Below are 26,139 nucleotides of genomic sequence, written 5' to 3' on the forward strand. Positions count from 1 at the left end.
TCCGTAGTTACCATGGAAACACTGTCATCTTCTACAACACTGATTCCCCAGTAAAACCCATGGAGTTGGATCAATGACAGTAGATGGACACACTGGGTTTATATATATGAAATAATAAATAAAATAAGCAAAAATTAATAAAATAATGTACAAAAAGAATAAATAATGGGGAAAAAATAAACCAAAAACTGACAAAAATTAAGCAAGAAAAACAACAAAATAATAAGGATCTACAACACTGATCCACCAGTAAAACCCATTTGATTTAATAAATAATAGGGGATTATAGACAGATGCTTTATGTTCAGTTAATGACAGATTTTGCAAGAAAAAGTCACATTTTCTTCATTTTTTCCTGTTTCTGAAAAAATAAGCCTCTACATTACGATTATAACAATATTCTGACCACATGCATTTTAACCCATAAAGACCCAAACATCCACCTTTAACCAAAACCATCTACTGATATAAACTGTTTAATAACTGCTGATCCATTAATCCTACCAATATATGTGAATAATTCATGTTAAATACAGTTTTTCATCTTTTCATGGTCATCAGATATGACCCATTTGGACGTTCAGAGGCTCTGTAGTTACCGTGGAAACACTGTCATCTTCTACAACTTTGATTCCCCAGTAAAACCCATGGAGTTGGATCAGTGACAGTGGATGGACACACTGGGGTTATGTTCAGTTAATGACAGATTTAAACTGAAAAAGTCACTTTTTCTCTTTTTCTGATATAACCCTCAACTTTAATATGAGCTTTTAAAGGCGTGATATTTGGCTCATCTTTTCATGGTCATCAGATATGACCCATTAGGACATTCAGAGGCTCCGTAGTTACCGTGGAAACACCATCATGCTGATTTATGACACTTGTTTTATGTTCAGTTAATTTGCTGTAAAGTCACTTTTTCTTCAGTTTTCTCTATTTCTGACATAATATCACTGAACTTTAATCTGAGCTTTTATGAACATCTACATGATCTGCAAATTAAATGTAGGAAAATATCTGATTTTCACATAAATGAGAGATATTTTCCTTTTTTTTTTAAAGTGGAATTCTTCCTTTCCCAACATTTCCCTGTGGTCTCCATAAACTGTAAATGCTCTGCTTGGGTCTGAATTCTTCATTCATTCAACTCCACAGGTCCATTTTCAGCCCTATTTCTGAGTAATGACACCAGAAAGGTGGTTTAGAGCGCTGGCCCTTTAAATGCACATGAGACACTTCAGGCCCCGCCCCCTCCAGGTTGTCGGCTGTGCTGCTCTGTCCCGTTCAACCGACAACTGAACATTTTAGGTAATGGGCTCCAAGTTTGGACATATTTTGAGTTTTTACTACAACCGCTGCTGCTGACAAACAATTATGTCAAACTGGAGAAATGTTGGTCAGAAGTCTGGACCTGATATGAGCAAATGTGGAGATGGAACTAGTTAGAGACGGAACAAATTAAGCAGGAATTGGTTGTAGAAATCCACTTGTTTTTTGCCAAAATGAATCTAAAGATAGTTTTGCAGCACCTGGAGGGTTTAAATTCAAACTGTATGAACTATTAGGGTCCAAATCCAAAAATAAATGAACCACAGACTAATAAAAGTGGGTTTAGACAAATATGAGCTTTTTAAGGATATCTAAACGATCAGCAGATTAAATGTAGAAAAATACCTGATTTATACTTGAAAATGCAAAATACAGAACATAATATTAGAATAAATGGTGATAAATCAGTTAAGAAAGGTTGAAAATAGAGAAAAATTCATTTAGGAACTGACACAATAGTAGGACTGGGTCTTTATGGATTAAATGTGTCTGTAAAATGTATTTAGAGGCACATTAGACAATGAAAAGTGTCTGCAATAACATTAACATTCAGGCCACATCGTCATATTTGAGGATTTTATAAAGAAAATGTAGAGACTGATGCAGATTTGTTTTAAGTCTGTAAAAGTACTGGAAGAAAAGTTCAGTAGAATCAGCTCCTCAGGCTGTTTGACTCTGAAAACCAGCAAAGTCACATTTTACCCTCAGTTTAAATCCTCGACTTTGGATTTCATAAACATATTAGGTATGTTTTTCCAACCTTGGAGTCGTCTGGAATTCAAATGGGGTCGCCTGAAATTTCTAGTAATTGATAAAAATTAAAAAAAAAAAAAATTACACTAAAAATATTTTTAATGATTTGATATATATTTCATTATAATTAAAACACCACACACTTTTCCTAATAAAATCCAGTTCAAGTAAAATACAGGATATAATATCTGACAAGGCATATCTTGATTGACCTGATCATGTGACCACATGTGTTACTAAAGCTTAGCCTGCCCGGACACAGTCGCAGTCAGAAAACTGGACTGAACATAGTATATGTATGTATATTATAGATTATATAGCCTGAATGTTGTTTAAAATTAAATTTTATTTGTAACATAGTATAGCAAGCTATTACAAGATGGAAAAAAAAATTTTTAGCAAAAAAATCTTTCTGTTTTGACCATCTGGGGTCGCCAGAAATTTGTGATGTTAAAATGGGGTCACGCTCTGTGTGTCAGACATGGTTTGATTCAGTTTAAGGTTGTCCACAGGTTGCATTATTCTAACAAGAAAAGCACTCGGAGAGCGCAGACCTCCGCCAAGACAGACCTGCCCCTCCCCCCGAGTTTGTTTGTTTGTTTGTTTGTTAGCAAGATAACTCAAAAAGTTATTGACGGATTTTCATGAAATTTTCAGGAAATGTTGATACTGGCACAAGAAACAAATGACTAAATTTTGGTGGCGATCGAGGGTGGGGGGGTCCACGGGAGAGCCCCACTGATCAGCCTTGGTGGAGGTCTCGCTGTCTTTTCTAGAAAAGCACTCAGAGAAAAGCACAAGCACACTGTCAATTTATGAAGAATTCTTTAAAATGGACTGAATTTACTCTCTGATGTATTTTTTTCCTTTTTTCTGACATATTTATATTTTAAGTTATTATTATTATTAGGCCTGTAACGGTACACAAAATTTTCGGTTCAGTACGTTTTTGGTTTTGAAAGTCACGGTTCTTCTTTTTTTCGGTTCGGTACGGGAAGAAAGAAAACCCCTGAAAATGTCTTTGATGCATTTATGAATTTTTGAACATTTTTCCCCCAGTTTTTGGAGACAACAGAATATAGAAAAACAGGAATAATATAATTCTGCTGCTATAAATCAAATAGAAAATAAAATATTACTAAATGTATTTTAAACTTTAGTATTGCACTTTTCCCTAAAAGGGAGTTTTGAACAAACAACAAAAATCTAATCACAGTTCTGTCAGTTCACATTCTGCAGTAAAATAACAATAAAAAAAAATCCATACAAAGTGCAACATTAAGAAGAGGGCAAACTGGTATTCTGTTTAAACAACTGAAGAGCAACATTGACAAATACATTAACCTAATTATTAATTTTAGGACAGCCACCAAAGTGTTTATGCCACTTTGTGTACTTGTGTGTGTGTGTGTGTGTGTGTGTGTGTGTGTGTGTGTGTGTGTGTGTGTGTGTGTGTGTGCAGGGTGTGATTTGTCAAAGACAGACAATTTATTTGTTTGGATGGTTTTTCCTTTTGACATCTTGAAGTTTGTTTGAAATTTCTCAATGTTTTGTATACACATATGTTTTCAATAAAGTTGAAAAAAAATGTACATGTAACCATTTCGTCCATTTTAAGTAAATGGGGAAAAAAAGATTTTAAAAATTCATAAAACATTTTAACTTTGACCTACTTTTCCCAAAATTTAATCACATCTATTCTGGGTCACGGGTAATTTATAAACCCAATTTGGTATGAATTCAAGCAATAGTTCTGCTGCTGAAGTGTAAACAAACAAAGAGAACCAAAAACAACACCCCTTGCCTCCTCTTTGGGGGGCAGGGTTATAAAAAAATAAAATACACTGTAGTAAATAAAAGTCCTGGTTGTAACTGACGGTAAAACTCTGCTTCAGTCATAAACTAAAGCAGATTCTTTCAGATAAACGTACCTTTTGTCACAGATTCCCTGGTAAAGCGAACCACATATGATCAGACTCCCTGACTCCGCCCCCTGCCCCGCCTCCAGCAGCAGCAGCTTGTTGTGGTTGTGGGTCTGCGTGGCCGAGGGGCAGTCCTGGGCCACGATGGGGGGCAGGCAGTCCGGGGAGTCCAGGTGAGGCCCGGTCCTCACGTGCGACACCACCTCCAGGTCAGAGGTCAGCTGGTACAGGTGGTCGACCCCGCCCACGTACAGGACCCCCGAGTCCCAGTCCAGCAGGAGGTGAGCGAGCGGGGCGCCTTCGATCTCCACCCACCGCACCGAGGGGTCAGAGGTCACCACGTCAGCGGGGAGGGAGGGAGGGGGGAGGAGGAGGAGGAGGGGGAGGAAGAGGAGCGATGGGGGGGCTGAGGAGGCCAACATGGCAGCTCCTCGTCACCTGAAACACACAAAAAAAAAAAAGACCAAGAGAAACGTCAGAATGTGTCAAACTTCTACTTCTCATGTTGTCACGACGACGCTTCAGGTGAGAATTGAATCTTTGACATTTTCAACAAATCCTTTCACTTTTTAGCTGCTAATGTTTCCGTCATGAACGATCTAACGGAGCGCAGAGTCGTGTTAACCCTTAAAGGCCCACAGCTGCTTTTATCATGACTTACAAATGGTGAGTTTTGTGTCTTTACCAACATTTACTAGAATATTATCCTCTGCATTTGGCATTTTTCAGTAGGAATGAGGTATTTTCCTGTTTTTTATTCAAATGTGTCTTTGTTTTAGTGTAAAAAAAAACAAACAAAAAAGTTAAATTACTTGAAGAAAATGTTTAAAATTCCAAACTATCTTTTCACACAAATGTGAATAATCTAAACAACCATGAACACCGTAATAATAATTATAATTGGACCAATATTCTGTCTGTTTCTTTTTTTTTTTTTTTTAGCAATTTCGTTCAGTTTGTGGCCTATTTTGTTCCTGTTGCTTATTATTTTTTGTCATTTTCTTAATTTATTTTGTTCAGTTTATTGATTATTTTGCCTGTTTTGGTTCATTTTCTTGCTTAGTTTATTCTTTTGTTCATGTTATTTATTAGTTTGTGTATTTTTAATTCATTTTTGTTAATTTTATTTATTACTTAATACAGACCAAGCGTCTACATCCACTGTCACTGATCAAACTTAGTGTTTTTTGTTTTGTTTTGTTTTCCAATTTCGTTCAGTTTGTGGCTTATTTTGTTCCTGTTGCTTATTATTTTTGCTATTTTCTTAATTCATTTTGTTCGTTTTCTTGCTTATTTTATTCTTTTTTACTTAATTTTAGTCAAATATTTGCTTATTTTTTTCATGTTATTTATTAGTTTGTACATTTTTAGTTCATTTTTGTTAATTTCATTTATTTCTTAGTATAGACCAAGCGTCTACATCCACTGTCATTGATCAAACTCAATGTTTTGGTTTTTTTTTCGTTCAGTTTGTGGCTTATTTTGTTCCTGTTGCTTATTATTTTTGCCATTTTCTTAATTCATTGTGTTCAATTTATTGATTACTTTGCCTGTTTTGGTCCACTCTTGCTCATTTTCTGCTTCTTCTTCTTCCTTTTTTTTTTTTTTTTTTTAACTTATTTTTAGTCAAATATTTGCTTTTTTCATATTATTTATTAGTTTGTGCATTTTTGATTCAATTTTATTAGTTTTATTTTTTACTTAATATAGATCAAGTGTGTCCATCCGCTGTCTTAGATCAAACTCAATGTTTTTTTCCCAATTTTGTTCAGCTTGTGGCCTATTTTGTTCCTGTTGCTTAATATTTTTTCTATTTTCTTATTTCATTTTGTTCAATTTATTGATAATTAAAATTAAGCAATAAAATGAACGAATGGAAGACAATAAGCAATAAAATGAAGACAAATTATCAAAAGAAACGGACACAATTAATAAATCAAGTAGTAAAACAAGGAAAAATAACCATTAAAATAACAAAAGCTGAACCAAATTAACCATTTTTCAGTATTTTTACTTAAAAAAAGCTGTGCAAAAGTCATTAAAACAAAGAAGTGATGGTTATGAGTCTCCTGTTTCTGTTCATTATTTGTTCTTTTATTCATTAAATCAGTGTCAGGAGTCACGACTGTTACAAAGACAGGAACAGATGATAAACCAGAACACTGTGGTTTTATCAGTGAACACATTAAAGCTGTTACACTGATGAATGTACTGTTGGTTTAAAGGTCAAAGGTCACCCAGTACAAACACAGCCCACTCACATACACTCTTGATTCTGTTACAAATCAGAGCGTCGCAGAGAAAAACACAACAGAGGCCTGAAAAAGTCACAGCGGGTCAATAATCGGTTTCAGATCAGTGATGTATTTTCTGCTTCACACTTTCTTCTGACCATCTAACTGGAGTTGCCTATATTAACGTTGCCATGGCAACAATCCCGTATCCACGGAAACGTGCGGAACGTCTCAAACCTCTGGTGGGTTGGTTTGTTTTATGGTAGAGTGGTAAAAAAAACCATAAACCCCACCCACCCCTCCTCAGCAGGACTCCGACCTGGGACGTTATGACTCTGACCTCCAGGAAATAGCCACATCCCATCCCTGCTCAACCACATATTCTATTTTATTCAGTGGAGGAACACAGTCACATGGCCAATAAATTGATCATCTCACAGCATCTATTTTTACATCCAGTCTGATGCGTGTCGTAGAGATGTGTCATCATCCAAAAACTACTCAAAACCCAAGAAACGCGGTTGTTTATTGCTGTATGCTCCATTTAATTCACTGATCCACATCTCACACTTCACACTCAATTGTGTTGTAAATTTGAGCTGAAAACAAAACAAAATCTGCATTTATATTGACTGGATTTGTGTCAATATAACCCCCCCCCGCCCCTACTTCTCAGCCGGACTCCGACCTGGAACGTTATGACTCTGACTCCAGGAAATAGCTACATCCCATCACTGCTCCTCAGTCAAAGAAAGCACAGATTCTATTTGTACAGCGGAGAAATGCCATCATGTGACCAATAAAGTGAACATCTCACAGCATCTATTTTAACATCAAGTGATACGGCATGTCGTACAGCCGTGTCATTATCCAAAAACTACCCAAAACCCAAGAAACGTTGTTGTTTATTCTGACTCTATACTCCATTTAATTCACTGATACACGTTCCACGTTTTACATCCAAATGTGTTGTAAATTTGAGATGAAAACAAAACAAAATCTGCATTTATATTGACTGGATTTGTGTCGATTTAACCCCCCACCCTACCCATACTTCTCAGCTGGACTCCGACCTGGGACGTTATGACTCTGACTCCAGGATATAGCCACATCCCATAGCTGGTTCTCAGTCTGAGAAACCACAGATTCTATTCATTCAGTGGAGAAACTCCGTCATGTGACCAATAAACTGAACATCTCACAGCATCTATTTTCACATCCAGTCTGATATGATGTGTTGTAGAGCTGTGTTATTGTGCAAAAACTACTCAAAACCCAAGACACACTCTCTGTGTCAGTATGTTTTGTGTGTACATGTGTATTTTTGTAGATTATGTATGCATTTTTATTTTTTGAGTGTGTAATTAACCTTACTTTTCTTTTCTTATCATCATATCATCAGTGTGTTCTATGGTATCCCATGACACGTTGTTATGTCTTGCACCCACTGTTGGTATTCTTGTTCTGAGAATCCATTCCAGTACTATTGTATCTTCTAAAATACCTCTGTTGGACTTCATTTCTTAAATGGATATGAAAATGAAAGTAAAAATTTGATCGCCACATCCCCCCCGAAATCCTGTTGTTTATTCTGACTCTTTGCTCCATTTAATTCACTGATCCAATATGAGCTGAAAACAAAACAAAATCTGCATTTATATTGACTGGTTCTGTGTGAATATTAGAGGTTGGTTCATGGAGGATCAGCGGTAGGTTCATGTTTGGAGTCGTGTCACATTTTAAATCTTCCGTTGAGTGAAAAGGTTAAAGTTAAAACCTGTGGCTCATGTGGATGTAGATCGGACTTTAATCTGATGTTGTCTCTAACATATGGGAGATTGTCTGGATATGTGGGACTATGTCAAACTCCATCAGACAATGTGGGACAAAGCATAACCCACGTAGAGCAGGTTCAGTCCTGGTTGCCGTGGTCACCTTGTTGACTGCCACCATTCCCTGTTCTCCGGTCCTCCCCCCCGGTTCTCCCCCCGCCCTGGTTCTCCCCTCGGGGCTCTGTGTTCCAATCTGCTTCTACCTCTGTCAGACCATGGCAGATGCTGACAAATGTGTAAAAATTGCCTGATGTGTTTTGTGCAGGACATGGAGCAGCAGCAGACGGACCATTAGCACCAGTTCAGACGCTTCAACTGTGACACACTGACCTGCTGCGACAGGCCCACACCCGCCTGACACCATCTGAAACAATCTAAACAATAATAATAATAACAAGAAAAACACTTGGAGAGCGCAGACCTCCCCCAAGAGAGATCTGCCCCCCCCCACCCCGATCACCACCAAAATTTAATCATCTCTTCCTTGCGCTAGTATCAACATTTCCTGAAAATTTCATGAAAATCCATCCATAACTTTTTGAGTTATCTTGCTAAAAAACAAACACGCAAACATGCACACAAAGCAAAGTGATCACGATACCTGCTGGCGGAGGTCATAAACAATACTGGATTAGATTCCTATTGTGCTTTTCAAAGCATCCAAAGTGCTTTACATTATTGATCCATTATTCATCACTCTCATATCACACATGATTTTTCATTATTTTAGAAGTTTTTGTTACAGTTTGTTTAGTATGTCCTTATTTTGTAAATATTTTTGTTCATATTTGTCCATTTCTTCATTATTCTGTTCATGTTTTGTCTACTTTTTCATTATTTTGTTCCTTTTTTTGTTCATTATTAGTTCTCCCTGTGTCTGCGTGGGATCTCTCTGGGTACTCTGGCTCCTCCCATCATCAAAGACATGCACTGATTGGTTAGTAGTAGTAGTAGTAGTAGTAGTAGTAGTAGTAGTGGTAGCAGTAGTGGTAGTAGTGGTAGTAGTAGTAGTAGTAGTAGTAGTAGTGGTAGCAGTAGTGGTAGTAGTGGTAGTAGTAGTAGTAGTAGTAGTAGTAGTAGTAGTGGTAGCAGTAGTGGTAGTAGTGGTAGTAGTAGTAGTAGTAGTAGTAGTAGTAGTAGTAGTAGTGGTAGCAGTAGTGGTAGTAGTAGTAGTAGTAGTGGTAGCAGTAGTAGTAGTAGCAGTAGTGGTAGCAGTAGTAGTAGTAGTAGTAGTAGTAGTAGTAGTAGTAGTAGTGGTAGCAGTAGTGGTAGTAGTAGTAGTAGTAGTAGTAGTAGTAGTAGTAGTAGTAGTAGTAGTTTATTCAGTCGTTAATTACTTTAAACATCAAACAGAAACAACATGTCCATTGTTCCATATACAATGCGACCAAAAGGGTTTAGGCTTAAGTACAGACTTATTTTGCTGAACCCTATCTATAATTAACACAAAGTTTCCACGTGAAAACAAACAAAAAAAAATTCAGTATAATCATTGCTAAATATACAACAGAAGAGAATACATATTTAATTGAATTCAGCTTAATCATGTCCTTATCTCAACTACCAGTATTAATCCTAGTCTCTTAAACAGCTATTTTCTTGAGTCAACCCTGAGCTCTATATTTTGGAATAATAGTTCATTTGTACATCTTTTTAAAAGTTTTAATTGTTTTGTACTGTTTGAATCGATCTTTCAGGCCATTCCAAAGATTAACCCCTATAACAGAAACTCATCTACTTTTTTTATTTATTTATTTATTTTTTTTAATGCTGGTTCCTCTGAGGCTAATCTGACTTTTCCTACATTCAAACATCTGCTGGATGAAGGAGGTAGAAGATTATTGTGTACCTTGTACGTCACTACCACTGTATTAAGATCAATAAGATCATGGATTTTCAGTAAATTCAGCTTCTGTAAACAGAGTTTGTTGGTGCATAAAAATCAGCATTAGTAATAAATCTTATTGCCTTTTTTTTAAGTTAATCTGTTAATCTAAATTGCCCATAGGTGTGAATGTGACACTGACTGTTTGTCTCTATTGCCGCGTTTCCACTACGTGGTACCGGCTCGACTTGACTCGAGTCGGCCTTTTTGCGTTTCCACGACAAAAAAGGACCTGGAATCTGGTACCTAGTACCACTTTTTTGGATTGGGGACCAGATACTAAAACTTGACGTATAAACACTGCAGACCACTGATTGGTCAGAGAGTCGTCTCTGTGACACGCCATTTTACAAAAAACAGATGTGGAAGTTGACAGTAAATACAGCGGTAGGTTAATCCACATGATGACAGCCTGTAAAACTACACCATGGTTTGTCGAGGAGGTTCAGATGTAAAAATTCAGCATGAGCTTGACGAGACAACATGAAAGGAGCAAGTTTATCAGCAGCTCTGAGCAGACGACATGAAAGTAACGCGCCACATCACTATGACGTCCAGGTACTGTAAAGTCGGTAGTATCCTGTAATGGAAACGGTCTGCAGGAATAGGACCTGGTATCCGAGTCGAGTCGAGTCGAGTCGAGCCGAGCCGGTTCCACGTAGTGGAAATGTGGCATATATGTCAGTCCGGTGATGAACTGGTGACATGTCCAGGGTGAACCCCGCCTTCCCCCATAAGTAACTGGGATAGGCTCCAGTGACCCCCATGACCCTAATGAGGATAAAGCAGGTTCAGATAATGAATAAAATAAATGAATGAATGCCCATTATTAGTTCCTAAGCACCAAATGAGTCATTTTGATCATTATTTTACACGTTTTTGTATGTTATTTACCAAAAAATAACCGACTAATCGAGCAAATAGCAGATTAATCAACCGATCCTTTAACCCTTGTGTGGTGTTCAGATTTTTGTTTTTCAGCCATTGTTTGTGGGTGTGGAGGACCTGCTGCATTTGTGGGTTTTTAATTCAACATAATCAAACAATTTAATGTTAAAATACTCAACAGATGTTTACTTCATCCCAATTACAAGCAACATAAAATGCATATATGTTTAATATTTGTTTAATCAAGATATGAGAGGAAAAAAATTCATTAAAAAATAATTACTCATCATTTTTCTTTTAATAAAAAATGAAAACAGGTCCCACAGACCCAAACACCATACAAGGGTTAAAACTCTTTATTAAAGGTGGATTTTTATGTTTTTAATGACCATACAGGGATAGGACGCAGGATGGCGGTGCTGTCTGCGGCCTGCAGGTGGCGCTGTGATCACTTTTGGGCTGTTCCCAGACTTGGAATAGACTTAATAAGCAGCTCAGATAGATTTTTACAGTGCATGTTCCTCTCTGATACAAAACACTATTCATCCCTCTCTCTCTCCCTGTCGGACACATGCTCGCTCGGCCGCCCCTCCCTCCCGCTGTGTGTCGGCTCTGACAGAAACTCTGGATGAACACTCGCTGTTTAACTTCCCCCAGTGCATGCTGGGAAACACAGAGAGGCCTCAGGACACGCACACATAGAGTTCAACATTTCCATGGTAATACTGAGCATCCTCACACACACACACACACACACACACACACACACACGCACACACACACACTATGGTAATAACTTCCTTCAGCCTGGATGGAGAGAGAGCTTCATCTATAATTCATTCAGCTGAACAGAAAGAGAGAGTTGTAGGTTGTCAGAAAGTAAACGAGAGAGAGATTAAAGTGTGCAGGGGGGGTTATGAGAAGGACAGAGGAGGGGCGAGCCAGGCAGAGTGAAGTTTATGGAAGGAGAGAGGCAGAGCGAGCCGGAGGCGACGGAGCGTTAAAGTCAAAAATGAGCAAAAAAAAAGAGAGAAAATACATTCATGTTTGATCTGCTGAATTCAGATCAGCTCGGTGTCTGTCACTGAAGAAATGTGTTTCCACGATCCACCCTTTTCATGAGCCGTTTCAATTTACACTTAAAAAAACCAGCAGAGTTCGGACATTTTCAGTGCGGTTTAGGATCCAGTTTCATTTCATTTTTTTTTGTCGTAGATGCACTTTTATTCTAGGTTTTTCAGAAGAGTTGACCATTTTTTGTAGATGGCAAAGACTTTACTTAGAGAGCCAGACGAGAAAGCATCAAGTGTGATTTAATATTGACTCATTTTATGCAAATATATTTTATTCATATGCATTTTAAAGGTTAAAGGTTGTAGTTATTGTTACCATTATAATTATCACTATGGTTGTTCCTGTTTGTATTGCTGATACTTTCTTGTGAGGGTCTTCGCCACCTTCTTCTTTCTTGTTCTCTCCCCTCCACCCCCACCCCCCCCCCCCCCCCAAGGTCAGATCCAGCATCTACATGTGGTTCAACAAAACTCGTAATAAACACAGTAGAATATCAAGGGGAGCTTCATATACTTTATGAAGTTTCCCTTGGCAAAGCAAATTTGTTCAGCACCAAAAGGCAGCCAGACTACCATTCTGCTGTTATGATGCTGGACAAGACAAGTTAAAAAAAACAAAAACAAATGAAAGGTTAAAGGTTTACTCACTTTTTCAGATTTTGACATAAACACATGACAAATGCATACAGTAACAGTTCATACACCTCTTCCAGCTTGTTAGCCATTAGTTCACAGGTGTCAAACATGCGGCCCGGGGACCAAATCAGGCCCGCCAAAGGGTCCAATTTGGTCCCTGGGATGAATTAGTAAAATGCAAAAATGACACTGAAGATATTAACAATCAAGGATGTTAGAATCATTTAAGGTCAAGTCAATCTAAAGTGGGTCAGAACCAGTAAAATACTATCATAATAACCTATAAATAATGAAAACTACAACATTTTCTCTTTGTTGTAGGGTTAAAAAAAGTAAAATTACATAAAAATGTTTACATTTACAGACTAGCCTTTTACAAAAAAATGTGAATAACCTGAAATTTCTTAAGAGAAGCATGTGGAATTTTAACAATATTCTGTCTGTTGCTAAATGTTTTGTGGATTTGTAGATCCACTGTGATCTGTAAGTCGTGATTCACATGTATAAATGATAAACTGAGGCATAATATTGTTAAAATTGCACAGATTTTTCTTCAGAATTTTCAGGTTGTTCATGTTTGTTCGTGTTATGTTCAAGCACAGTTCATAGATGTAAACATTTTCATTACGGAATTTGACTTTTTTCACTCAAAAACAGAGAAAAAACTTTGGAGTTGACAATATTTATAAGTTATTATCCAATTGTTTATATTATTTTACTGGTCCGGCCCAATTTAGATCATATTAGGCAGAATGTGGCCCCTGAACTAAAATGAGTTTGACACCCCTGCATTAGTGGTTAGCTGTTAGCAGTTAGCCTGCTAACTTCAGCTAAACATGAACAGTAAATAAATACCAGACACTGGACAAATAACTCTGTCTCTGCTCTCCAAAACAACTGCTAAAAAAACTATCTGTCCTCATGTTATAACTTGTAAAAGGCTGACAGGACATGTTCTCACACACAGATATGTTCACAGAGCTAGCTAACAGTTAGCAACAACAAAAGTCTCAGCATTTTACTCACCCTACACACATGGAGACACACAGCACCTAGCACTATTATTAGCATTAGCGATTAGCATTAGCACATTCCACACTCCTCAACTGTTTTTTTTTTTTTTTTTGACAGCTAAGTTTACTTCTACTCTTTTCATTTCCATTATAATAACTATGGACTAATATTTTTTTTTCCAAGTTGAAATATCACCATAAAATGACATTAGATAGATTTCACACCACTTGTCTTATTTCCACTCGGTTTCCAAACACGTCCTGGATGATCAGAACTCTAAATACCAATGTAAACAGCCATTGAGACATATAGTGATCCAGTCACTAATGTGGCCTAGGACACATTAGACACATATTTTAGTGTAAACACAGCTCCAAATGAGGATTTAACAGGAAAATAGGTCATGAGTACAGGATGTGGAGGTAAAGGCGTTAACACTCACTCATCTGTGGGCCGTAGACGCACTTTTATTCTAGGATTTTTAGAAGAGTTGACCATTTTTGGTAGATGGCAAAGACTTCACTTAGAGAGCCAGACGAGAAAGCCTCAAGTGTGATTTAATATTGACTCATTTTGTGCAAACACATTTTATTGTTGTTCAGTTTTTAAAGGTTAACTCACTTTATCAGATTTTGACAAAAACACATGATAAATGCATACGGTAACATGTAGACTTCATAGTTCATACACCTCTTCCAGCTTGTTAGCCACTAGCGGTTAGCTGGTAGCAGTTAGCCTGCTAACTACAGCTAAAAGAGCGGTAAATAAAGCACCAACACTGGACAAATAACTCTGTCTCTGCTCTTCAAAACAACTGCTAAAAAGTATCTGTCCTCATGTTATAACTTGTAAAAGGCTGACAGGACATGTTGTTACACACATATGTTCACGGAGCTAGCTAACAGTTAGCAACAACAAAAGTCTCAGCGTTTTACTCACCCTACACACATGGAGACACACAGCACCTAGCACTATTATTAGCATTAGCAATTAGCATTAGCACATTCCACACTCCTCAACTGTTTTTTTTTTTTTTTTTTGACTGCTAAGTTTACTTCTACTCTTTTCATTTCCATTATAATAACTATGGACTAATAAGATTTTTTTTTTTTTTTAAGTTGAATTGTCACCAAAAAACGACATTAGATAGATTTAGCACCACTTGTTCTATGTCCACTCAGTTTCCAAACACATTCTGGATGATTAGAACCCTTAATACCAATGTAAACAGCCACTGAGACATATAGTGATTAGGGATGTAACAATTACCGGTATAACGATAAACCGCGGTAAGATTGCAGACGGTTAGTATTACCTTTTAAATTCTAATTATCATGATAACTGTGTTTGATTATCGCACTTTTCTGGAGAAAACGCCTATGTAAAGATCTGCTTTTATGTCAAATATTTGAGTATAGTTCTGATTTATTACAATTTTAATTTTCTATACCTAATATTTGGAACCAGTGTTCACTTTTAAAGTCTTTGAAAAGGTTTGTTTAGCTTCTGTGTGTTATTTATGCAGTAAATTATATACATTTTTCAAATCTGATTTTATATTTTTTTGTGTATTTTCTGTCCTTTTATGTTTTTATAGTAGGTTAAAGTGGAAAAATAATAGACAGATGATATAGATGAAGGTGTGCTGAAAAAAAAGATTCCTAACATGGGTATAGTAAACATTGGTTTATATAGTATATAAAGGCAAAATCAAAAGGACTGAAAAACGGACAAAATAGGCTCAGACCACTAAGGGTTAATATGTGAATGTTTCTGCAACAGAAGGTACATTGTGCCAATTATTATTATTATTTTTTTTTTTTTTTTAAATATAACTTGGTTAAATTATTTCAGTGTGTGTATAAGTACTTTTGGAACATTTTCAGCACAATTTCAACAATACCGCGATAATAATGATAACTGTGATACTTTTGGTCACAATAACCATGATGTAACATTTTCATATCGTTACATCCCTAATTGTGATCCAGTCACTAGTGTGGCCTAGGACACATTAGACACACATTTTAGTGTAAACACAGCTCCGAATGAGGATTTAACAGGAAAATACGTCATGAGTACAGGATGTGGAGGGTATTTAGGCATCAACACCCACTCATCTGTGGGTTCCTAGAGAGTATTGAATCCAATTACTGCAATTTTAGGTCTTTAAATGTCTCAAAATAAAAACAATTAACTGGGTTTAGTCATATTTAACCCATAAAGACCCAGTGCTTCTTTTGTGGCAAAACAAAAATGAATTTTTGTCTCTATTTAAGTGTTTTATCATCACATATTATAAAATTAACCCCTGCATTTTGCCTTTGTTAAGTGAAAATCATGTATTTTCCTATATTTAATTTACTGATCATGTAAATGTTCATAAAAGCTCAGATTAAAGTTCAGTGATATTATGTCAGAAATTGAGAAAACTGAAGAAAGAGTGACTTCAAGTGACAGCAAATTAATTGGACATAAGACAAGCATCATAAATCAGCATGACGATGTTTCCACGGTAACAACGAAACCTCTGAACGTCCAAATGGGTCATATCTGATGACCATGAAAAGATGAATAACTGCATTTTACACCAATTATTTACATGTTTTAATAGGATTAGTGGATCCACAGGTATTAAATATTTTAGATCAGTAGATGGTTTTGGCTGCCAGTGGATGTTTGGGTCTTTATGGGTTAAATAATTATGAAAATGTACGACTTTGAGAAAAAGATGGATGGATGGAACTAAAAAGGAAACTGAAATACATAAACACACACACACACACACACACAGTAATACACTGTACGTGCCACTGTCATTATTGCACTATTATCTTTCATATTGCACAGAAATTATTGCTGCATCTGCACAAAATTAGACGTTCGGACCATTTGATGCAGTTGTGTCTTTTGCATAGATGCTGTTTTCTAATGTGTTTGTCCGTTCAGTTAAAGCTTCCACTAATTATCTCTGCCGTGGAATTAATTTATGTATTAATTTTCCTCTCTACTGTACACTGGTTTTATTAATTCAGGATGATTCAGACTGTGCACTGAACTGTCTGGTAATTTTCTTGGTGTGGAACTCCTCATCTTCATGTCGGCTAACAGCAGTGGGTGGAAACACATTATTTTCGTTTTTTTTAACAGGTTTGTTAGAATTAGCACTAAATTTGGAAATCCTGACACCTGTCTGTCTTTCTGTAGCTGGGTTTCCATTACAGTTTTCTGCAAAATGAAAGTGATATTTCTACAATTTCGACAAAGGAAAGTTGCTACTTGTGGGTGTTTCCATTGAAGAGTGTTTTCTTCTGATGCGAGATTCTAGTAAAGTTCTGTTTCGCCACATGTTGTAATTCTCATAAAATACCATATAGTTTTCGTAAGACGCTGGTTTAAGGCAGATGTTTGACTGAGTTTGATCCAAACCTCCACGGTGTTGTCACTGTAGTGTCGGTTCATCCACTGTCAACAACTAAAGAAGGGAACGGAGAATCGTCCAAAAGAAAAGTCCTTATTTATGGCAGTGGACACACACAGTGGATTTATGGGACAGAACTGGACATCAGGAATTCACCAACCAGTTGTGGATCCAGAATTTCCCGCTGACCCGGGTACCATTTACTGAACTGTGAGGTGTTCTTGAACCTCTGGTGTCCCCAGACTTGTCCTGCCCTGGGGAAGCAGTTCTTCCACTAAAGCCAGCGTCTATTGGTCTGAACAAACTAGAACTACCTGTTCTGAGTCCAGGGTCATAGGAGGATGTTTGGACTGAGCAAAACCACCAGGACCACATAGGTACAAATGAACTAAATGAGTTTCCATTATACATATATATATATATATATACTTCTACTGTTTATCGAAACATCTCAAAAACCAAAATCATGACAGTATAAACATTTTTTTGGGATCTTCGACAGTTTTTGCAACATTTCGGTGTTTCCATTACAAGTTTTCTACTGCGTAATTTACATTTCTGAGAGTAATGGAAACCCAGCCTATGTCTGTCTCTTGCCACATTTCCACCACATGATACCGGCTTGACTCGACTCAACTCAGGTACCAGGTACTATTCCTGGAGAACATTTCCATTACAGGATACTACTGACTTTAGAGTACCTGGTCGTCATAGCAGCGTACCTTCCGTGATGTCTGCTCAGACAGTTGCTGATAAACTTGTTCATTGCATGTGTCTCGATAAGCTCACGCTGAATTTTTTTGTCGTCCACCAAAGACAGGAATGTCTGAACCTGCTCAACCGACCATGGTGTAGTTTTGAGGGCTGTCATCATCTATTAGCATACTGCTATATTTACTGTAAACTTCCGAATTTTTTAAAAATTTTTTCTTTAAATGGCGTGATGGCAAAATGATGCAGTGACAACTGTCTGACCTATCAGTGGTCTGCAGTGTTCACATGTCATAATTTAGTTTCTCTTCACCCGTTCGGGAACCCTGGTGAACCAGATACCAAAAAACTAGAACCAGATTCCATGTTCTTTTAAACAATGGAAATGCAAAAAGGCCGAGTCAAGTCGAGTCGGGCCGGTACCACATGGTGGAAACACGGCATATGACACTCAGTGTCTGTTTTTTCTTTCAGATCCAAAGTGAAGATGATCGAACCACACCCATCTACTGAGCATGTGCGGACATATTAGTGAATGTCATATGGACATAAATCTGCTTCCACTGTCACTTGTGGCTCTTCTATGGGAAGGAAATAGCGGTCTGCATCATGGAAGTCCCTGAATTAGAGGGTTAAGGCAGTTATTTTAAGGTTAAGGTTGGGATTACAGGATAAATACTGCTTTCTGGACGGTGACAGACTCAGATACTCATTATTATACGTCCTGTGTGAACCATGTATCTCTAAAAAGTTCATGAACTTGGAGAAAAAGCTTCGTAATGAGGCATTTTTGGGAGAATTTTAAGGTTTATTAGTTGAAGGAGGAGGGGAATTTGCAGCTAAACCCATAAAAGAAAAGGAATATTTAAAGATCTGCAGAAATGTGGCCAAGAAGGGGGTGAAAAAAATATTATCTTTGCTTCCAAAATGCCTCAGATGGATTTTACTTAGTTTCTCTCAACATTGATTTTGTGTTTTTCAGTTGTTGTTTTTTCATCCATGACGAGGATTTTAAATATTTTTCATGCTCTGACTGTAAATAATAATTTTCTCCCACAGCTAACCATCTACTTTCTTCACAGCTCACTTAAACTTTAAGAAAATGCTGACGTTTATAAACTATATGGACATAAATATTGGGACACATCATGTCTACAGCTGTAAAATGTCCTGTTCATGATGATTTGAGATAAAAATATCAATATTTCCTTAAAGTTTAATGGTAGATTTTTCTTCCTCAATGAGATGTGAAGAAAGTAGATGGTTAGTTGTGGTAGAAAATTATTATTTACAGTCAGAGCATGAAAAATGTTTTAGAAATTTAGAGATAGAACTCATAAAATCATAGTCATGGAAAGAAACAAACAAAATCAATGTTGAGAGAAATTAAGTTAAAACAATCTTTGAGGCATTTTGGAAGATAACAATTTAAACCAAACTAACCACTGTAATGATATTTATTCCAATATAAAACTATATTATGACATTTGTCGTTATTGTTTTGTCGGAAAAGAAACACCTGAATTCAACATGTCCACATATTTTTGTCCATATAATCTGGGTGCTATTTGTTGGGGTGGGGGAAATCAACCCCCCCACCCCCCACCCCCCCTCTGGTTTTTACATCTGTACTTCTGCTCATTGAACTTCATCCTGGGAGGGGGGCAACCAACCAGCGTAAATAACAGCAGGTTGTGTCAGTCTTCTTCCACCTCTATCCTACATGACTGACACTAACGTTCACCTGAACCCAACTGTAGGCAGTCTCAGAACTCATGCACTGGGGTGCTGTAAAGGGGGGGGTGAGCGTGACAAATTCATGGGGACCAGCAACGGAGGGGGTCCAGAGGATACAGGTTAGAAGTTGTGAAAATTTCGTGTATAATCGAGGAATAGAACCCGGCAGCAGGACATTGAAAGTATGTATATATGTATATTTACTTCTCTTGACATTTCAGGTGGTTCATATTTGTTCAGGTTATTCACATTTTTTGCAAAATTATACTTTGTTTTAGTGTAAATATATGAAAGTATTTACATTTACAAAGAGAAAAAATTGGAGTTGTCATTATTTATACGTTATTATGACAGTATTTTACTGGTCCTGCCCACTTGAAATCAAACTACCGTAAATTCCGGACTATAAGCCACTACTTTTTTCCCACGCTTTAAACACTGCGGCTTATACTCCGACGCGGCTTATACGACGATTTTCCCTTATTGCTGCCACACCCCAGGGGAGAATCTGTCTATTGTTACCAGGTATGCAGGAATGGATAACATTAACAACTTAACCTTTATAAAGTTAATATTAACACACACAAAAGGGGAACTTTTAAGGAAAAATAGTAAACCTTCAAATGTTAATATTGTTTCACAAATATACAAAACAAAACTCTGAATGAAAACACCCAATAAAGCTCTCCAGAGACCGTCATAAATTTAAAGAATCTCAGAATTAATGCGCACGTCGTGCGTAATGTTAAATGAAAATGATATTACAACAGACGTAATTACTTGTTTTTAATCTTTATATTTTAAAAATAAATTAAAAGTCCTACTCTAACGAAAAACAAAAATTTGTTCACTTTCAAGTGTCTTTCAAGTCATTTTAAGTCCGTGAATCCACAGCCGGCACAAAAGCAAGTCAATCCTGTATCGGCACGAATCCAAAGGAAACCCCGATAAGTCCACCGACAAAAAAAAAAGAAAGAGAAAATGTGCTTTTATTACTATCCTTTTATTGCCTCATTTTTTGTCTTTTGTTTTTTAATCATCATATTAACAACGAATCAACCTATAGATATGACAGCAAGCTCACACATATCAGACCCATTTACATACAGGGAAGAATTTCATTTGAACTCAAAGAAAACCTTTATCCAATTACCGTCCAGTTCTGACGCAATGAAAAAAAAGGTTCCACTCGGTCCCATAGACTCCTATAGAAGCCAGGCTTCAACGGGGAAATGCACTGAGCATAGATCGTATGAGGAAACAGCGCAACGGGAATGTATGAGAAGTGAACAACATCGAATCTGATGATTTGTGATAAAGCTGATTCTGAACGAACTCGTCTGTGAGATGAACATGTTTTAACACATGTGTAGTCAATGAAATGTCCACACAACCAAACAGATTTAACCATTTAATTTTCATAATTTTAGGGGAAGCCGGGCTTCTCTTGCAGTCTATGAGAAATCGCCACTGGTGGACACCCGCGGCTTATACGTGCACAAAATTAATTTTCTTTCTAAAATTAGGGTCTGCAGCTTATATTCAGGTGCGGTCTATAGTCCGGAATTTACAGTAGTCTGAATGTGGAACCTGAACTAAAAGGATTGTTAATATCTTAGTGTAATTTTTGCATTTCACAAATTCATCCCAAGGGCCGGACTGGACCCTTTGGTGGGCTGGATTTGGCCCCCGGGCCACATGTTTGACACCTGTGTTTTAGGGTCTCTCTCTCTCTCTCTCTTTCTCTTTCAAAGTGCGGTAATCAAACACGGTTATCATGATAATTATAATTTAAACAGTAACACTAACCATCGGGAATATCCCCGCAGTTTATCGTTATACCGGTAATCGTTACATCCTTATTCTGGAGGAATCACTGTATCCCAGACCCCTGTTAGAAAAGAAACACCTGAATCCAACGCGTCCACATACTTTTGTCCACATAGTGTATCTGGAGTTCGTACTATTGATGCAGGTTGAGGTCAAAAGTCAGACGTTCACTCTTCGACTCAGAGTTTTTTCTCCCAGAACATAAAAATCGTCGGTCTCAGAAGGGTTTGGTTCTGCAGCGGTGCTACACTTTCTGCTTTTTACTACTGTTCGTTTCACAGCCTCGGCTCGTCTGTCAGAGATCACACCTTCACACCTCTTCACATCCACTGATTCACACCCGAGCGCTGTCGACTCAAAAAAAAAAAAAAAAACACAACTCATCGACAGTCTTCACCGAGTCTGACCCCACCGCTGGGACTGAAACTACTCCTCCAAAAAAAAACATGCACTTAAACACAAACTACAGGTACTTGTACTTCATCTACTTCAGTCCTTTCTACTCCAAACGCTGCTGATTAAGACGCTGAAGAGCTCAGATGTGGTTGTTAGTTTTAATTAACTCTCAAATCTTCATCTAATTTATACTGAAGAACCCACATTTTAGTTTTACAGGTAATAATGTTCACAATCATGTCTTCGTACAGGTGAAAAAATGTTAGTTACTGCATTTTTGTGCCCTATAATTACACTGATTCACCATTTATTCACTGTAATATTTCAAAGTATATTTGTGTTTTTGGTTTTGGTTTTTTTTATGTGGAAACTTAACAAGACCTAAGAGACAAAAACATCAAGTACATAGAGCCAAAAAAAAAGCCTGTAGAGCTGCTAATTTAGCTGGTTTTTATTGTTTTGTTCAATTTTTGGTCATAGATCTAAATTTTCCACATAATTTTTTTCCTTTTATTGTTGGAATTTGTTCCAATTTTCCATTTTTGTACATGTTTTGTTCATTTTTTGTCCACATTTGTTCATTGTTGATGGTATTTGTTCATTTTTTCATCAGTTTGTTCAGTTTGTACATTTTTCCATTTGATTTGCTCTTTTTTTGGTCCATTATTTTGTTAGTTTTTTGGTTAATTTTGTTCATTTTAAAAAATTTTCTACCTATTTTGTTTATTTTTTTTAATCCACATTTGTTCATTGCTGTTGGTATTTGTTCATTTTTCCATTATTTGCTTCACTTTTTGTTGGCATTTGTTAATTTTTTTTCATTATTTTGTTCATTTTGTAAATTTTTCTGTTCGATTTGTTCTTTTTTCTTAGTTTTTTGGTTAATTTCTTCAAATTTGTTTTACTTGTTTTGTTAATTTTTTTTTTTTTGTCCAGATTTGTTAATTTTTGTTTTGTTTTTTGTTTGTTCATTGTTGTTGGTATTTGTTCATTTTCACATGATTTTGTCCATTTTTTCTACATTTTCTGTTCAATGGGTTCATTTTTACATTATTTTGTCAGTTTTTTGGTTCATTTTTTGTTCAGATTTGTTCTTTTTTTTAGTTTACAGTCATATCTTTTATTTAAAAATCCCAAAACAGGAGACGTTCCCATTTTTAGTGTCTGTTGTCAATAAGGTGAAGAATGAGGCCAGACATGAATAAAACTGAGACTTTTAGAAACAATGATGCAGTCGCCTTTATTTGGTTTTCCCTGATTCGTCAAACCCTGTCACATGACAAGTCGTCGTCCTTGGCAACATGTGGAAACTGAATTACATGCAACTCTGTCTGTTTGTTTATTTATTTATTGTATCATGGTTCTAATTATTACATTTGTATCACGTGATATTCAAGCAATTCATGACATCAGCTATCCTGATCTCTGAATGAAACATGTTAAAACTAGTATAATTATCCCTGAAACGTCACTAAAATGCTCATATGGACAAAGATAGTTTTGAGTGATAAATAAACTAATGTAGCGATTAGCATTTAGTAGATAATGGTAATTACTTGACAATGACAATAGAACATTTGACATGTGTATCTGTATTATAACTTGGCTCCGATCGTTAATATCAGATTGGAATAATTAAATCTGATCTCAAAAAAAGAAATTGTGGCTAAAATTCTGTCGATTCATAAAACTTGGCTTAATATTCAATTCTAAAGTCATTAATACATTAATTTTTGTATTGATTTAGGTATTTATTACTTTGGCTCATCCAGGCATACAGTTATAATAAAGTTAAAAACAGTTCATTTCCAGCAGTGTTTCATTTTCTTTGGAGGTTTAGCGACGTCGACTGGCATTTTACTGTTAAACACGATTGCTGTAATATTAAAATCAACCTCTAGGTTTAGTAATATTTAGGTAATTATACTTTGAATATTGGGTAGAAAAGTAATTAAAAAAAAAAAATAAAATCTACTAAGTAGTATTAATATGATGTAATTAATAGGGCTGGGCAAGTTAATGCGTTATTACCGTGTTAATGCATTCATTAAATAACACCAACAACTTTTTTATCTCACGTTAATGCTGTTTGATTATAACTCATATTCTTCTGCCTCTGCTTGTGTGCGAATCTTTTACTGTAGACTCAGTGTAAAACTGCAACATACATACAAAATATGTCTGCGTTCTGTTCATGGCCTTAGTACATTTACATGGCATTATACATTTAAATGAATAGGAAAAAGATCACTAGCTCAATGCTAACTTCAATGGGAAAATCCATAGACACGCTAACAATTAGCATTTACAGATTAATTTAAGATTTACAACGTCTTTTTATCCAGCAACAAAGGTTCACATCAGAGATATTTGATACTATTCATTCTTACAACAACTGAACATAAAATAGTCACAGACAAACGTTTTTGGGGCCATACAAACAGAGTGAAAGAAACGTGTCTGTTACTTCCTTCTTATGTCCAAACTGATTACGAGAACACCAAAAGGACAAAACATGTTAGTGCAACTTATTCCCACCACTAGAGGGCCCCCTTTGCTTGCTTTGAACAACTGAACATCACACATTATTGGGCTTATTAGTGTTAGTACTTATTAGTGGGCTTAAGACTCCTGTCAATCACTCACAACCGGAAATAAACTGGTGTGGACATAAACATGGAGAAAAGTAGTGGTCTGTTCCATGGACATTTTCATTTTAAATGTCTTCAGATGGTGGGGGGGAGAAGGACACAGTTGTTTGGAAGCACTGACGGGGAATTATTTTTATCACCGGAGTACTTCAAGTCTGAAATATCATGGCAATACATGCTGTTGATGCCCTCCCCCCAAATATAACTATGCGATTAATTGTGATTAATCACAAAAATCTGCATGATTAATTGTGATTAAAATTTTAATCGCTGCCCAGCAGTAGTAATAATAGAAATTGCAATATTTGTTTCAGCTGATATTCCATTTATAAAGTCCTCATATTCAACAGTAGAACTCAGACAGGAATACTTCACACTTTCAGTACATTTTACTTCATGTTGTGTTTTCAAAGCGTGTACTAGTACTTCACCACTGCATCCTCATCATCCTCAAATTCTTCCACAGCAACAGTGCACAGAGCCTTCCTATTGGCAGTCAGGTGTCTGTTAAAAATCCTGGAACTTAGTTTAGGTCAACCGTTCTAAATCAGGCGTAACCATGGCAACAGGACTGATGCTTCAGGTGTCCTCCTCCTCTGTTCCCTCCTGACATCCTGAATATTCAGCACTTTACTTTGGTAATCGCAGCAGTTTGTACTTCAACGGGCTTTTGTTCCCGTCACCCCCCCCCACACACACCCCCCTCCTCCTGCCCTCCCTCCCCCATCACTCCCCCCCATCACTCCCCCCCCCCCTCCATCCCACCCTCTCTCTCTCTTTTCTTAATTTTCTCATGGGTCCTCTCGTCGTTCGCCCCTCCCTCCCTCTCTGTATGTAAATGAAGGACAGGCTGCTTTCAACACGTCGAGGTGATGATTACAGGCTGCCTTACCTCAGGCAGACACACACACACACACACACACACACACACACACACACACACACATTATCTCTGCGGTTTGCTGCTGCTGACTCCCTCTCCCTTCAAAGTGTCGACACATTCAGTGTGTTCAGTTAAATTTCCTCCCTTTGTTCGTCTCTTCTCCCTCGGTGCGTGTTTGTTCTCGTCCTACTTTCCCCTCTCTCTGCTGAGGAGCCGCTGAGCAAGGCAGCCCCGTGGAGGACAGACGCTAAACTGACCTGAAAACAGCAGGTGAGCGCCATAAACCAGAAGGCAGCCAGCCACTGACATACAATGACCTCTACGTACCCAAAAAACACAGGAAAACAGGAGCCGTCACAGCTTCGAGTTCGACTGAAAATATCACAGAGAACTGATTTAAAACACACTAGGGCAGGGGTGTCCAACGGGGGGCCCGGGGGCCAAAACCGGACCGCCAAAGGGTCCAATCAGGCCGGATGACGATGGATTTGGGGAGTCGATGGTGTAGAACTGGTTTTAGTTCAGGTTCCACTTACAGACCAATGTAATAATAACGTAATAACCTGGAAATAATGAAACAACACATTTTCTTCTTGGTTTAATGCACAGGTGTCAAACATGTGGCCCGGGGGCCAAATGCGGCCTGCCAAAGGGTCCAGTCTGGCCTGTGGGATGAATTTATGAAATGCAATAGTGATGTGATGTTCACGAACGAATCGAATCTTTTGAATGGCTCTTTGAAATGAACGATGGGAACTGAATCTTTGTAAAGAGCCGTTCATTTTTTAATTTTTTTTTTTAAGGAGGGATTGTTTTCTAGGTATTTAAGTAGTGTAATCGCAGTGATTGATCACTGTTGTGTTTTGTGCAATTTTTTCCGTATGTTTACACACATTTCTTGTTCTTGTTTTGAGGAGAATAAAATGTTATTTTATAAGAAAATG

General features: G+C 37.1%; 1 protein-coding gene across 1 annotated transcript in view; it reads right to left on the minus strand.

Moving 5' to 3' along the window:
- The window catches only part of LOC115422142 (plexin-B3-like), a 91,510-nt gene extending 66,026 nt beyond the window's left edge, over window positions 1–25,484 (minus strand). The window contains exons 1-2 of the mRNA XM_030138237.1: window positions 25,453–25,484; window positions 4,014–4,442 (exon numbers count right to left, since the gene is read on the minus strand). Of these exons, the coding sequence (XP_029994097.1) occupies window positions 4,014–4,426 (413 nt within the window). The 5' untranslated portion in view covers window positions 4,427–4,442; window positions 25,453–25,484. The remainder of the gene's footprint in view (window positions 1–4,013; window positions 4,443–25,452) is intronic.
- Between the last annotated feature and the right edge of the window lie 655 nt (window positions 25,485–26,139).

This window comes from Sphaeramia orbicularis, chromosome 7 (genome assembly GCF_902148855.1).
Source record: "Sphaeramia orbicularis chromosome 7, fSphaOr1.1, whole genome shotgun sequence".
Taxonomy (NCBI): domain Eukaryota; kingdom Metazoa; phylum Chordata; class Actinopteri; order Kurtiformes; family Apogonidae; genus Sphaeramia; species Sphaeramia orbicularis.